This window comes from Carcharodon carcharias, chromosome 17 (genome assembly GCF_017639515.1).
Source record: "Carcharodon carcharias isolate sCarCar2 chromosome 17, sCarCar2.pri, whole genome shotgun sequence".
NCBI classification, from domain to species: domain Eukaryota; kingdom Metazoa; phylum Chordata; class Chondrichthyes; order Lamniformes; family Lamnidae; genus Carcharodon; species Carcharodon carcharias.
This window is the reverse complement of record NC_054483.1, coordinates 66356136-66372723: the sequence shown is the minus strand read 5'-3', so window position 1 is coordinate 66372723 and position 16588 is coordinate 66356136. Positions and strand designations below refer to the sequence as shown.

The window sequence follows — 16588 nt, the reverse complement described above, 5'->3', positions numbered from 1 at the left end:
TTATTTAAACTTGACATCATTTTTCAAAAAGGCGATGATGTGGCCGTCGCTGATGTCACAATCAGATACAGGGGTAACAACAACTTGCTGGGAAATGCCTGGGCTGAGAAGGTAATCAAGTAACAAATTTTAACTGATGAGATTAAAACTCTACCCGGTGGCCAGAATGTTTAATTTTTCGGCTTTGTACTTGGAGTCCGCAATAAATTGTTCAAACGGAATGATTTTCTTATGAAATCTTTCAATATCGATCATTTAAAAAAAAACTTCATCTGTCAAGCTACAAGATTGTTTCGTTGGGTGCATTACATCTTCCACATTTTTAACATTACAGATTTTACAGGTTTTTAGAGAAGATTAGGGGGGATCGTTTGCCTACCCATTTTATTTGTCTTTTGCTCTTTTACGATTCTTATTGTTATATTTTATATTCTACATTTTAACTTGTTTTCATTTTCGTAATAAAGTTTCATATTTTATTTCTTTTTCCTTTCATTATATATCACATGATGAAGGAACTTCATCTAACTTGTGAATTCGAATGGTCTATTATCCAGTTCCCAAACTTAGTCCTCCGCTTTGGTGGGTTCCGCGGCAACAATGCTTTTTTATAATTATATCCCCTTGCACTTTTATGACATCTCCCGCTCCCTAATTTTGCTATGAGAATATGGCTTTTCTTTACCAATTTAGATTTTGTGGACGAGCCACGGAAAATCTCGAACTGTACATTGGATATTTTATATCAATGTTTTATTCTAGCAGGACAGGTCGATAATGTGGTTCAGAAGGCATATGGAATCCATTCCTCCGTTAGCTAAGGCATAGAATATTAGAGTAGGGAGGTTATGCTGGAACCATATAAAACATTAGTTAGGCCACAATTTGAGTACTATGTGCAGTTCTGGTCACCTCATTCAGGAAAGATATAATTGCACTAGAGAGGGTACAGAGGAGGTTTACCAGGATGTTGCCAGGACTGGAAAATTGCAGCAATGAGGAAAGATTGGATTGGCTGGGTTTGTTCTCCTTGGAACAGAGGAGGCTGAGGCCAGATTTGATTGAGATGTACAAAATTGGGAGGGGCCTGAGTAGAGTGGATCATAAGGGCCTATTTATCTTAGCAGAGAGGTCAGTGGCTAGGGGGAATAGATTTAAAGTGATTGGTGGAGGGATTAGAGGGGAGATGAGGAAAAGGTTTTTCACCAAGAGGGTGGGGGTTTGGAACTCACTGCCTGGAAGGGTAGTAGAGGCAGAAACCCTCATCATATTTAAATGGTGCCTGAATGTGCACCTGAATTGTTGTAACCTGCAGAGCTATGGATCGAATGCTGGAAAGTGGGATTGGGCTGGGTGGCTCATTTTCTCAGCCATATAGACAAGGTGGGCCAAGTTATCCCCTTTTGTGCTGTAAACTTTCTATGATTCTATAATTCAGTACCAGAAAAACTGAAGCCAGCTGTTTTCCTTTTGCAACCAGACCCTTTGATTTCGAGTCCATCAACCACCCCCCACCTAGTTGCTAGCTCAGGGTTAATCATAAGGTCATAAGAAATTGAAGCAAGAGTAGACAATTTGGCCCCTCACACCTACTCCACTATTCAAGAAAATCATGGCTGATCTGATTGAGGCCTTAACTCCACCTTCCTGCCTGTCCACCATAATACCCTTGTCAATCAAAATTCTGTCTAAATCAGACTTGAAAATATTCAATGACACAGCCTCCAATGATTTCCATGGAAGGCAATTCCAAAAACTAACAACCCTCTGAGAGGAGAAAATCATCCTCATCTCCATCTTAAATTAGAGACCCTTTATTTTGAAACTGTGCCCCCTAGTTCTAGATTCCCCCACGAGAGGAAACATCCTCCCAGGAACTAGCCTGTCAAGCCCCCTCAGAATCTTATGTTTCAATAAGATCACCTCTCATTCTTTTGAAACCATCAGAGTACAGGCCCAACCTGCTCAACCTTCCCTAACAAGACAACCCCTTCATCCCAGGAATTAGCTTAGTGAACCTTCTCTGAACTGCTTTCAATTGAAGTATATCCTTCCTTAAGTAAGGAGACCAAAACTGTACTCCAGGTGTGGCCTCACCAATGTCTTGTACATCCGTAGCAAGATTTCCCTTATTTTATGCTGCGTTCCCTTGCAAAAAGGTCAACATTCTATTTGCTTTCCTCATTATTTGCTGTACCTGCATGCTATCTTTTTTGTGATTAATGTACGAGGACACCCAGGTCCTTCTGTACTGCAGCACTCTGCAGTTTCTCTCCATTTAAATGATATTCTGCTTTTCTATTTTCCTCCCAAAGAAGGCAATCTCACATTCTCCCACATTATACATCGTCTGCCAATTTTTTGCCCACTCACTTAACCTATCTATATCCTTTTGCAGAACCTTTATGCGGAATTTTCGGTGGCCGCTGGCGTTGGGCGTGATTGGTGGCATAAGCTAATGATATGGCATGATTGGCCTATGTGGGTGGTAAGTGATCCCATGGACAGGATGAGGACAATGACCGTGAGTGTGAGAGAGTGAATGGTGATGTCCCTTGAACCGGTAGTGAGTGAGTATGTGAGTTGAGAGTGATGAGAAGAGTGACTTACCCTGGTAGAACGGAGATCATTCATCCTCTTGTGCCACTGGTTGGCTGTCCTCTTCTGAAGGGCGCTGGTGCTCTTATCTTGTGCAGTAACCTTTTTTGTGGCATCTTAACAAATGCCTTTTGGAAATCCAAATACACTACATCTACCCATTCCCCCTTTATCCATTCTGCTTGTTACATCCTCAATGAATTATAATGAATTTTTCAAATATCATTTCTCTTTCACAAAACCGTGTTGATTCTGCCCAATTGTATTATGATTTTCTAAATGCCCTGCTACTATCTACTTAATAATGGATTCTAGCATTTTCCTAATGACAGATGTTAAACTAGCTGCTTGATAATTTCCTGCTTTATGTCTCTCTGCTTTTTTGAGTAGAGGTGTTACATTTGTGGTTTTCCAATCCATTGGGACCTGTCCAGAGTGTAGGGAATTTTAGAAGATTTCAACCAATGCATCCACTATCATTGCAGTCACTATCTTTAAGACTCTTGGTTGCAGCCAATCAGGTCCAGGGGACTTCTCAGCCATTAGTCCCATTAATTTTCCTTGTACTTCTTTCTAGTGATCACAATTTTTTAAGTTCCTCCCTCCTTGTTGCCTCTTGATTTTCTATGCTTGCTGGAGATTTTTTTTTTCAAATTACTTTTGCATTCTCTTTTATCTTTGTGCCTCTCAATCCAATCTTTCTTTCTTTCCGTCTCTTTATTTAACTTTATGTATAGTACTGGATATTGAATTAAATATCCTAACTGACACTTCTGGTTCAGACTCTACACTGTCCATTAACTATTGTTCAATCTGATTGGTTAATGAAATATACAATTGCTTGCCCTGTCACATGGATCACAGCTCCTCTGTAGAGGACTCCACTTTTCAATAGCTGACAGCAACTTCCAGTGCAGAAGGTCATAGTAAAGCTATGGACAAGTGCAAGTGTAACAAATATCCTTAACTGTATAAGTCCAACCGAACCATCCATGCCATTAGATAGCAATGTAATTGATGAGTAAACTATTAGGCTGATAGCTTACTAAGGAACCAATAGTATTTTTAAAAATCAGTTAATATCAACTTCTTCACCATGATGAAATAGACACAAAATACTTCTCATCCATTTCAAAAACAGAAATACCTGGAAAAACTCAGCAGGTCTGGCAGCATCGGCGGAGAAGAGCAAAGTTGACATTTCGAGTCCTCATGACTCTTCAACAGAACTAAATAGAAATAGGAAATGGGTGAAATATAAGCTGTTTTAATAGGGGGGGGGAAGGGGGGGAGGGGAGGTGTTGTTGGGACAAGCAAGCAGTGATAGGAGGAGATAACCAAAAGATGTCACAGACAAAAGAACAAAGAGGTGTTGAAGGTGGTGATATTATCTAAAAGAATGTGCTAATTAAGATTGGAGAGCAGGACAAGCAAGCTAGCGCTAGTGGGGGTGGGGTGAAATAAACCATGGGGGGAATACATTTAAAAATAATGGAAACAGGTGGGAAAAGAAAAATCTATATAAATTATTGGAAAAAACAAAAGGGAGGGGAAAGAAATGGAAAGGGGGTGAAGATGGAGGAGGGAGTTCAAGATCTAAAGTTGTTGAACTCAATATTCAGTCCGGAAGGCTGTAAAGTGCCTAGTAAGAAGATGAGGTGCTGTTCTTCCAGTTTGCGTTGAGCTTCACTGGAACAATGCAGCAGGCCAAAGACAGACATGTGGGCAAGAGAGCAGGGTGGAGTGTTAAAATGGCAAGCGACAGGGAGGTCTACTGCATTCGTTGCTCCCAATGCAGTTTCCTCTACATTGGAGAGACCAAATGCAGACTGGGTGACCGCTTTGCAGAACACCTGCGGTCTGTCCGCTAGCATGACCCAGACCTCCCTGTCGCTTGCCTTTTTAACACCAACCTTCTCTCTTGCCCACATGTCTGTCCTTGGCTTGCTGCATTGTTCCAGTGAAGCTCAGCACAAATTGGAGGAACAGCACCTCATCTTCCAACTAGGCACTTTACAGCCTTCCGGACTGAATATTGAGTTCAACAGCTTTAGATCTTGAACTCCCTCCTCCATCCCCAGCCCTTTTCCATTTCTTTCCCATCCCTTTTGTTTTTATCAATAATTTACATAGATTTTTCTTTTCCCACCTATTTCCATTATTTTTAAATGTATTCTACCCATGGTTTATTTCACCCCACCCCCACAAGAGCTACCTTGCTTGTCTTGCTCTCCACTCTTAATTAGCACATTCTTTTAGATAATATCACCACCTTCAACACCTCTTTGTTCTTTTGTCTGTGACATCTTTTGGTTATCTCCTATCACTGCTTGCTTGTCCCAACAACACCCCCCCCCAACACACACACCCTTCTTCCCCCCACCCCCACCCCCATTAAACCAGCTTATATTTTAACCCTTTCTTATTTCTACTTTTCTACTTAGTTCTGTTGAAGAGTCATGAGGACTCGAAACATCAACTTTGCTCTTCTCCGCCGATGCTGCCAGACCTGCTGAGTTTTTCCAGGTATTTCTGTTTTTGTTTTGGATTTGCAGCGTCCGCAGTTTTTTTTTTGTTTTTATCTTCTTATCCATTTATTCGGCTAGCTAAATAAAACTGTTTTGTTGGCGAATCTATATGTTTCGGTCTGTAAAATTTCCTATTGCAAGGTGGTGATTGAGTTCTATTTAGTCAAATCAATGTATGTTTTTACCCATAAAGAATTCCATATTATTACTAACGCTAACATCTAACCCTGCCATTGCAGGCAGGTTGTGGGGAGTTGATGCACGCTCTACTTTCCCGTTGTCTTAACAGTGATCGGCCTGGTAAAGGATTCGATAGAAAAATTTGCTCTCGGATCTGAAACCATTTACACTTGTATCTACAAAGTGGGCATGGTGAGCGGAGAAGACAATTTCATAAAGTGGCAAATATGGGATTTGTTCAACATAGTTGGGAGGTCAAGATGGAGGCTGTACTTCAATCGTTAAGTTTGCTTGGTTACCTCGTGTCAGAAACTGCAAGATGTTTATTTTATGTGCAAACAGCGTTTATTCAGTCTCAGTAAAATATATAATCGCTCAAAGCGCCTGATCAATTTGCATTTCTGCAGAGTCAACAGGTTGGCTTTATTTGGAGGGAGTAATACGTTTATTAAATAGAATGTGAACTTGGATTTTTTTTAAGTGTAAAATATTGGAATAAAGTCTGAGCAGGAGCGGATTGGTCCGCTGTCTGTTAATGACCGCACCATTCGGCGCCTTATGAAGCGATTCCCTCCCACGTCAACACAACCAGAAACGAGGTAAATGTGAAGAATCACAGCGTCACTGCCAACGAGCAATCCCTCGACCTGCCCACCGGCTGCATGGCACTCTCCCACATTTGGAGCAATCGGAGATAGGAGCGGCTTTTAATACCCCAGCCCTGTGCATTTTGAATCAGGGTGAGTGATGGTTGTACAAGGTCAGGTTTTTAAACACTCTAACCCTCTGCTTTTATTCTGTGATATTACATTGCAACAGCAAAAAACTTAGCAAAAACACTATTTAGTTGTAACCGTTCTGAATGTTATTTAGAAGGGTCATGGGGGGCAGTTTGGTTTTGCGTTGTCATTCATAATCATTACTGTCTGTTCTGGTTTTATTAATATGATTTATGCTTCTTCCCCCCCCCCTCCCCCCCAGAAGTTAGTCTGAACACCACGAGTGATGATGGGTGGACTGGAGAGGCTGAGAGAGTTTAGTTTTTTGCGCTGGTTGAGAGAAGGCCGGCAGTCTCGAAAATTGATTCTGTTCATCGTGTTTATAGCACTGCTCCTGGACAACATGTTGCTGACTGTGGTGGGTAAGTGAAAGCAGTCAAAGTGGGGCTGGGGCTGCAGGAGCATCCTGAGCTCCCTGTGGACCAAATCAAGTTCAATCTACATTTCACATCGTTTTCTCAAAAGGGGGTGGAGGCGGGCGTCTAATACATTCAAAAATAACATTGAAACTCGGTGTTCCATAGAAACTGTGAAAACGTCTGGGTTTCTGTTAAAATGTCATTTTTAATTGTTTAACCATGGCATAAGCAGGTGGTCTGTACATATTAGTATTACACCTAATGTGTGGACAACATTTCTAAAATGATGTTTGTATTTATTCGATCTCAGTATTTAAATAAGTCTTGTTCCGGTATAAAATGTATCGGATTGATGCTCTAATGTGAGAAACGGACAGCACAGGTTACAATTTGTGTTTTAATCTGCACCGCAGATTGTGCAGCAATGCAGTTGGCTCCCAGTTGGGGTCAGTGCATGCTGCTTTGAACATAATTCTGTAACTTTTAACCATCCCCTCCCTCCTTCAAAAAAATTTTGTGCGTTTGTGTTAGTTTACTAATTGCGTTAGTATGTTCAGTGGAATGGAGCAAGATGTTGTATCACATATGGTGCAAACCATTAGATTATTTGTGTTTAACCAACCCTGTCATTATTCGTAATATCCTACCATTATTCGCAATTTTACACGGTAGCCACGTGACTGATGGGGACAGTGTGGTCCCCGAAGGAGACAGAGATAGTAGAGAACCCAGTTCTTAGTGAAGTCTGTTGCTCGAGAATCTTTACCATAAACTTTAATTTGGGTTCAACACTAATTTGCTTCAGATTATAAACACTGTAGGGATTGCAACTTGTTTTCGGATAATAGACACTAAAGGAGGTATAATTTGCTTCGGATTATAGGCACTGTCATTTATGGGATTTTACAGCAGAGGAAGCGTCCGTTCGGCCTATCGCCTCTGTGCTTTGAAAGAGCTGTCCAATTCAGCCGCCACCCCAAACCCCTCAATTATCTTCAAGACCATGTTTCATTGCCTTTTAATATGGAATCTGACTCCACCATCCTTTCATCTAGTGAATCCCAGACTTTAGCGACCCTTTGTGTGTGTGTGGAGGGGGCGGGGGAAAGTGACTCTCATTTCCTCTCATGCTATCGTTGCCAATTATTTTAAATCTATGACCTTTGATTACTGACCAGAGGGAGCAGTTTCTCCCTGCTTCATCCAACAAAATCCCATTGGATTTTGAAAAGCGTCTGTTCGGTTTCCCTTTAACCTACTCTAGAGAGTTCTCCATCTAAAACGCTCCATGTATCTAAAGTTCCTCAATGCTCTCTCGTTCTGGTAAATTCCCTCTGCATCCCTCCAAGATCTTAACACCCTCCTAACGCGTATATACTGTTGTAGGTTATAGACTTTGTAGAGGCTGTAACTTGTTTCAGATTATAGAATCTGCAAGGAGTTTATCTTGTTTCAGATTATAGACAGCAGGGGCTGGAATCTGTTGCCAGTTATAGACACTGTAAGGGGTTTATAATTACAGATAGAGTGACTGAACACCTAGAAAATTTCAGAGAGAGCAAGCTTGGATTTATAAAGAGTAGGTCATGCCTGGTGAACACGATTGAATTTTTTTGAAGAGGTGACTAAAGTAGTGGACAAAAGAATGTCTATGGATGTTATTTATGCGAACTTCTGGAAGGCATTTGATGAAGTCCTTCATAAGAGACTTTAGCTAAGGTTGCAGCTCACAGAACTGATGGCAAATTATTGACCAGTTAGGAGATTGGCTGAGTAGCAGGAGACAGAGAGTGGGGATAATGGACAGACATTCAAATTGGCAGAATGTGAATGGGGGTGTCACAGAATCTTAACAGCACAGAAGGAGGCCATTTGGCCCATCATGCCTGCACCAGCTCTCCAAATGATCACTATGATCTAGTGCCATTGCCCTGCCTTTCCCCCATACCCTTGCACATTGTTTCTATTCAAATAATGCCCCAACTGAACCTGCCTCCACCACATTTCCAGGCAGTGCATTCCAGAGCCAAACCACTTATTGTGTGAAAAAGTTTTTTTCTCACATCACACTTGCTTCTTTTGGAAATCACTTTAAATCTGTGCCCTCTTGTTCTTGATCCTTTTACGAGTGGGAACAGCTTCTCCCTATCTATTCTGTCCAGCCCCATCATGATTTTGAACATCTCTGTCAGATCTCCTCTCAGCCACTTTCTCTCCAAGGAGAACAACCCCTACCTCTCCAATCTACCCTCCCAGCTGAAATTTCTCATCCCTGGAACCATTCTTGTAAACCTGTCCTCCAAGGATCTGTGTTGTAGCCTTATCTATTCACTGTATTCATTAATAACCTAGATGACAAGATGAAGATTCACATATGCAAGTTTGCCAATGACGCAAAGATAGGTGGCATTGTAATAGTGTATATAGGAAGTGTGAGGTTATCCACTTTTGGATGGCAAAGGGAAGTAACTGAGTACTTGCTAAATGGTGAAAGTCTAAAAGCAATAGTTGCCCACATACATATATCATTAAAAAGTCATGGCCAGGTACAAAAAATAATCAAAAAGCTAATGGGTTGCTGGCCTTTATATCTCGATTACTCAAATGCAAGGGGGTAGAAGTTGTGCTAAAATCTGCAAAGCCCTGGTTAAACAACAACTCGAGTATTGTAAAACAAAAACAGAATTACCTGGAAAAACTCAGCAGGTCTGGCAGCATCGGCGGAGAAGAAAAGAGTTGATGTTTCGAGTCCTCATGACCCTTCGACAGAACTTGAGTGAATCCAAGAAAGGGGTGAAATATAAGCTGGTTTAAGGTGTGTGTGGGTGGGGGTGGGGGGGGGGGGTGGGGATTGGGTGGGGGGAGAGAGAGAGAAGTGGAGGGGGTTGGTGTGGTTGTAGGGACAAACAAGCAGTGATAGAAGCAGATCATCAAAAGATGTCACAAACAACAATTGTATTGTGTTCAGTTCTGAGCACACACCTTCAGAAGGAGATATTGTCCTTAGAGGAAATGCAATGAATATTTGTCGGAATGATATCTAGATACCAACAATTAAGTTACAAGGGGAGAATATACTAACTAGGGTTATGGTCTCGGGAATTGATAAGACTCAGGGTGATTTGATGAAATATTTCAAGATGTTAAGGGGAACTGATTGAGGAAACACTTTCCACTAGCTGTACAATCTAGGCTGTATAGCCGAAAATTAAAGCCACACCTTTCCAAAATGAAGGTAAGAAACATTTTTACACACCAAAGATGGCAAAAGTTTGGAACGTTTAGCGAAACTGCAATTGAGGTTCGGTCAATTGTTAACTTTAATTCTGAGATTGATATATTATCAAGAGATATGGGGCAAATATGGGTTTAAGGAGTTAGGTCACAGATTAGCTGTGATTTAATTGAATGGTGAAAAAAGCTCAAGAAGCTGAATCGCCTGCTCCGTTTCCATGGCTTTTGGTAATTTATTTCGGATTATAAACACTTCAAGGACCAAGACATGGGTTAGAGACACGGGGATCGTAACTTGCTTCAAATATCAGAAATTGTAGCTTCGCTGGAACTTTATTGATGGGATAACCTGATTCCACTAACAGTAGAGAGTAATGTTCTTCCATTTTAAACTCGACAAGTTGTGGCAGGTATTAAGCAACTCGGCGTTCAACAAACCGCGTTTCCGCCGCTGCTGTACGTACCTTAAACTAGCGTTAACAGAGAGAATGTGAAAAACATGGAAGACCACAATATGTTTGTGGACGGAATTGAAAAGCCTAACATCAGGCTGACGTTTACTTTTCGTGCATTTCATTCTGCTTGTTTTTTCACCTGTTCTGCAGCCGCCTTTTTCTGTGGGGTCAGAGAGAAATTGACGTCGATCAATTGAAAAGTTTGCAATGCAAGGAACTAGTGAGCTAATACATTTCAAGTTTTAAATTCGGAATAATCAGCAAATAAGCCATTTATTGCAACGGCAAGGGACACACAAGCAAAGACAACAAGGGGAAAGAAAAGGAGCAAAATCATTATTTGCGGCTGTTTAAATTAGGATTATTGGATTAAATCATTCGGCTGCATGCTCCAATATGAAGGGAGTACAGAATAAGGTGCACACTTAACTACAGAGGAGGTGTGATGTGGATGCCGCAGCCTGGGGCCAACTCTGTCCTATTGGTTAGTCTGGCTCACGTTATACAAGCCAAGCATAACACAGTACAGCCCCTCTAAAACAAATCGAATTAATGTCATTAAACACAACTAAAACTTCTGATCCTTTTAAGATACCCTCGACTTATTAGAAGCGGGTCATCGAAAGACGCCTACTGTTTGATGTCCTTTTGCTAAGTGTAGTTGCTGTACACTTCATGCCCGTGGGCAACGAAGAACCAATTGTACAGCAGATAATAACCATACTGAGCGCCTGCTCCATTCTAAACTGAGGAAATATCAGTATTACCATTCTGTATAAAAGATGACAGTTTATATTGCAGTCAGACTCTAGCCAAGTGATAGGCAGAGGAATCGAATTCACACCAACATTTAATTTCCAATTCAGATGATGGAAACAAACGTTAATCACACTAACAGAGCGATAAATCGACAATAGTGACGATTCAAGTACAGAGTTAGACTATTTTAATAGGCCGACAATTCAAGGGATCAGAATGACCTGGCCACAATTCTAAATGCATGGTCCTCCTTTCATTGTCCAGGGTGGTGTTTAAGGCCAGCACTCATCATAAAAGATCCGAGTTTGTCCCCACTGCCGACACCAATGCTAGAGGGGCTGAATTGGACCTGTTTAATTTCCCGGCGGTAGAATCGGGGAATACTAAGTGATCATGGATTGCCGAGGTCCAAGCTGTATAAGTACAATCACTGAACTATTAGAATAACATTTTTACTGTGTGTTTCCAAGAATGACCCGCTGGATGTTAATTTCTGGGTGATAGATCAATGAGTTTGAAAGTGTAACTGCTGTGTGTTTTGCAGTGCCCATCATTCCCAGTTACTTGTATGCTCTTCACCACCAATCCCTGACGGAAAACCCCACCCAAAACCCTGGAGTTGTTTCCGCCACTCGATTTGAGAAAATATTTTCCTATTACGACAACTCGACAATGATAACAGGGCCGGCGAGCGAACGAGGAGATAAAGGGGAGGGTTTCAGAACAATCCAGCCCCCCGTCACCAACACGACTGAGGCACCCGACTCCAACAGGAGCTGTTTAAACAAGGACCAAGACCTGCTGAATGAGAATGTTCAAGTCGGTCTGTTGTTCGCTTCAAAGGCCACCGTACAGCTTGTGACAAACCCCTTCATAGGGCCGCTGACCAACAGGTGAGTCATTGGGTCTGAAAATAAAACTTGCACTTCCTGCGGAATTTTCTGGAATAAACAATGCCCCTCTGAATGAACAAACGAAACTATATCTATAGGCAAAAAGCGACACGCATCTGAAATAAAAAAAAATCAAACTACTGGAAACGCCAACAACACAAATATATGTGGAGACAACAGGTTACTTACTTAGTAACTAGTTAGTTAGTCTCAGCTTCAAACCCCCTCAGAACTAATGGAAGGTCGACACTGGAATAGTTGTCTGTGTGTTCTCTCCATGGATGCTGGCTGACCTGAGAGCTGCCAGGTTCTGGGCTAAACCAACCGAATATGCTGCATTAACTCTCCCCAGTCTCTAACCTCACCTTCTGCATACACAGCTCTCTAACCTCAGCCTCTGCAGCATACACAGCTTTCCAACCTCACCCTCTGCAGTATACACAGCTTGTGTTAGCAAGCGTTTCTGTTGCACACTCTCCACGGACACCTATCTCATGTATAAATAAGATTGTCACATCAACTTGCAACCCGTTGATCAAAGGAAAGTGTTCTTTCTAGAAACCATACTACTTGTAAGAGTACGTATACATCATGTGGAACTCGCTAGATGTGTACATGAGGGAGAAAAGAATAGATGGATACACTAATTGGGTGAGATGAAAGAGTGGGTAGAGTCTCCCGAGGAGCATAAACAATAGCTGGATGGCACAGAAACTGGCTATGTAATGTGACCCCTGACCATGTTCTGGAATGCACAATTGACCATATATCATTGTTTATAAGGAAGGTTCCCCAATTAATGTACTTTATCTCACTTTCTTGCCTTTTAAATTGTTCTGTCTCCTTCAATCTACCTATAACTTACCTTTCTTGGCAACATCCAGAAAAGTCTGACATTGGGGACCTAGATTAGATAAACAGCTACAACATCAGCTAACACTTCTACCTTACAGGGAGAGGCATTTGAATAAAGGAGGTTCAAAACAAGACAGATTACTCCTTAAAACCAACACTTGAAAACTAAGTGGATAGATACATTTGCAAATAATGTGGTAGATTTTTGTCTTTCAAATGAATGGAAGGTGTGATTCTGCTAGCCATATTTTGTTTTCTGAACTCTGTCCAGGTGATGCCCATGTGGCAAAGGTGAAAGTCTACTGCAATGAGCCTTAGCTTCTACACAGGTAGCACTTCACCTGTCAATATGGAATAAAAGTGTGTACAAAGTGTTAAGCCACATTACATCACTAATATCAGCTTGCATAGTTTTGAAAGGGGGCTTATCCTTATTTGTATGTGCTCACATGACAGAAGACCATTGAGTTAATGGCATGTGTGTATGAGAGAGATAGACAATAAGGACATAACGTGTGTGTATTACTGTCAATGCTTGTGCTACTGTAGACATAATAGAGGATGGTTGTTTTTGAGTGAGTAAATATGAGCGTATGCATAATAGCAGGAAAGATTGTTTATGCATGAGTGGATGATAAGATGGAATATATCAATGTATGATAGCAGAAAAGACCTGAAGGTGACTGGGCTTATGTGATAGCAATAGCAAATATATGCAATGTGACAGTAGAGAAAGTGTGTGTGTGTGTTAGTCTGACAGAATGTGTATTGTAAAGAAGAATGTATGCATCACAGTTGTAGGAGAAAATGTGCCTCTGATAGCAGGAGAGAATGTATGAGTAAGTAGATGTGTGATAACAGGAGAGAAATTTGTTTGTATATGAGTGCGTATGCAAGTATGCACAACCATTCAGGTGACTGACTGCACAACAGGTCAAGGGGCAGCATGACATTGTTTCCAGCATGGATTTGAAAAAATTAACTTAGTAGCTATTACAAAATTAAGTTTATGCTGATCTTAAGTGGCCACATTTGCCTATTATATTCCACTAACATACCATCACCCTAGTGAAAATACCAACTGACAACTGAGTTTATCATGCAAAGAATAATACTCAGCTGTTCAAAAACAGAATCAAGCAAAACTGCCTATTGTATAGCGTGTATATCAACTTGATGACTATAATATATATAGATATACATATATTTTATTTATATATATTCTTGACCTGTTTGTTTAGAAAGGACCATCTTCCAGTTTTTGTAAATCATTCTGCACAATGGTTAAGCATTTATGCACCACATAAATTGGATGCTTTCTTTTATTTCCAGGATAGGATATCAAATTCCAATGTTTGCAGGATTTATCATCATGTTTATATCAACAGTTAGTAAGTGTCTAAAATTTATTTTTTTGTTTAGCTAGAACACTTAAGATTTGAATCCTTATTGAGTTTGCGGGCACAGAGTCCCTTTAACATAATCGCAGATACAGTCATGTCTCTAATAAAATTGACATCTCATTTGTTTGCACTGGATTTTCAAAAATGATATTAAGATTAAACTCTTATCCGGCCTTTGCTGTGGCAAAGCTGAGTTGACAGTAAAGCCGTAGGTCAATAATTTGTTGTGTAAACTATAGCTTGGAGCAGGGAAGTCAGTAAGGCATGGGAACCCGAAAGTTTGGGATTCCCCCAAATTTATGGAATTTTAATAGCACAGCTTGTGTGTGACATTACCCAGTCAGTTCCCCACTAGGTAGCCAGTCTAAGTGACAAGCTTAGTTTCCAGTTGGGCATGGGTGGGTGGGTAATCTCGGCAGGTGAGGTTGGTCAGGGGAGGGGGCCAATCGGGGAGAGGGGGGCACTAAAAGTGAGTCAATCCAAGGTTGGAGGGTTGGGGTTAGGGGCTGGTCAGTCAGAGTGGGAGATGGGGATGATCCGAGGATCCTGGTGGTGTGATGTTGGACACCTTGGTTGTGGGGGTGCGGATGGTGGGGTGGGGTGAGGTGGGGTGTGGTGGAATTAGAAGCCTATAGGCGGGTGGATCAGCGGCTTCAGGCAAGCATGCTGGATCCAACAGGTGTAAAGACATTCAGCGCCTGGATCTGGCAGGTGTTGTCTAGGGGGATATAGCTGCCAGGTTTTTGGAGACTTGGGAAACTCAGCCATCCACAGTTAAATTCAAAAAGCTGAATAGCAATGAGGCTCATAGTCTCATTATAATATTTAAAATCCTAACCCACCTCCTTGGAGTGGATTGGTCATTTGCCTCTATTAAAGCTGGAAGTGGGTGAGTTAGGGTTAGGTTTGGGGAAGGATTCCCAATTTTAAAACTATAGTCCTTCACTCGACCCAAACCCAACATTTTTTATTGTTACAATTCCACCCCCCCACCCCATAACTCTAACTCTTGAATTAATTGTGCTTAGATATCACTGATACATCTTTTTATCCCTACAGTGTTTGCTTTCTCGAAGAGTTATGTACTACTATTCTTAGCCAGGTCTCTGCAGGGTATAGGCTCCTCATGTTCCTCTGTAGCAGGTAAGGGGCAATTGTCAAAGACTCAGGAAAATATCATAATAACCAAACATGTCTATTAGAATAACCTCCCAAGTAAGTATCATACTATTTTGTTAGAAATGTTGACTGACAGCTACCTGTAATTTAATATTGATCATGTTTATGTATGTTTAAAATTTTATAATACATACTTAGACACACGCAAAAACACAATTGCTGCTACATTTTCCAGTTGTTTCAAAGTACAGATAATGTTCTGTTAAAATAAAATACACATTTAATATTTTCTAGAATCACAGTCTTCTCAGTTTTCTTTTGGAATTTTATTTCCCATTATTTAAGAGTTGTGTGATATGTGGCCATTGGGAATTCATTGTGATACATCTGGTATTTACATAATGAAGCTAGACAGACATTTTACTTCTTTGAGAAGTCATGTATTCCCAGGTCCAATAATGCTAGTGTTTAGCGTCATGCAATGTTTACACAGACTAACAGGTGTCTCTTTTCTCCTACAGGTATGGGGATGCTGGCCAATGTTTACACTAATGATGAAGAAAGGGGTAATGCAATGGGTATTGCATTAGGAGGCCTCGCGATGGGAGTTTTGGGTCAGTATCCCTCTAATTGCATAATGTTTGCCTTCTCCAAGAGGAATGCAATTCATAGCCAACAGTACATTACAATTTTCTGAATTCTTCTTACAGTATAATAGCAAATTCTAGAAGTGTCTAAATGCACATAAAAACCAATTGCTATTCCAAAAAACGCTGCAAGATTGTAGTGGTCTCTTTAGTTATGCAATGGCTACTCTTAATATTAACTGGCTATTGAAAAGTGAACAAATATTTATTTAAAATTGAATGCCAGATGTGATTCAGAATCTTCAGTATTCAAATTGGACTATTTGGGATTTCTTTAGAGTTCACACATCCTGTACAATTCAAACCTTAAAGTTCCCATCAGAGGGTGCTGGAAGCTACTTGGCCTAGTTAGCTGATCCTATCACAAAAAAGTTGAAGTATTCCCTCTACATTGTGTCAGTGTGCCTATTTAGAAATTTCTAGAAGTTGTCCATTATATTGTTGGAAATAAGTTCAGAGAACAATGGTCCATATGATGCTGTATAAGCTGCAGTTAAGTAAGTCAAATATTTTCACTTCCACCTACTCAGAACCATCCCAAGTGTTTGCTAGCTCCCTATATGAAGATCTTTGAGATTTTTATTATACGGTCCTTCTGAAGTCCTAGTTTACTTTGAAATATTGCTGCAGATTTACCTTGCCTATGCTGTTTAATAGCTATACACTTTGATGAGGTCTTGTCTTAATTGACTTCTTTCAAGGCCAAGGAATCTCTAAGAACACAGATTGTTAAACTTCATGAGGAATATTAATCAAAAAGTGCCAAATAACCTATCAAG

General features: G+C 40.8%; 1 protein-coding gene across 1 annotated transcript in view; it reads left to right on the top strand.

Moving 5' to 3' along the window:
• The first annotated feature begins 6314 nt into the window (after positions 1 to 6314).
• slc18a2 (solute carrier family 18 member 2) overlaps positions 6315 to 16588 on the top strand; it is a 52265-nt gene continuing 41991 nt past the window's right edge. Inside the window, exons 1-5 of the mRNA XM_041209888.1 lie at positions 6315 to 6447; positions 11437 to 11785; positions 13973 to 14031; positions 15103 to 15186; positions 15684 to 15776. Of these exons, the coding sequence (XP_041065822.1) occupies positions 6315 to 6447; positions 11437 to 11785; positions 13973 to 14031; positions 15103 to 15186; positions 15684 to 15776 (718 nt within the window). The remainder of the gene's footprint in view (positions 6448 to 11436; positions 11786 to 13972; positions 14032 to 15102; positions 15187 to 15683; positions 15777 to 16588) is intronic.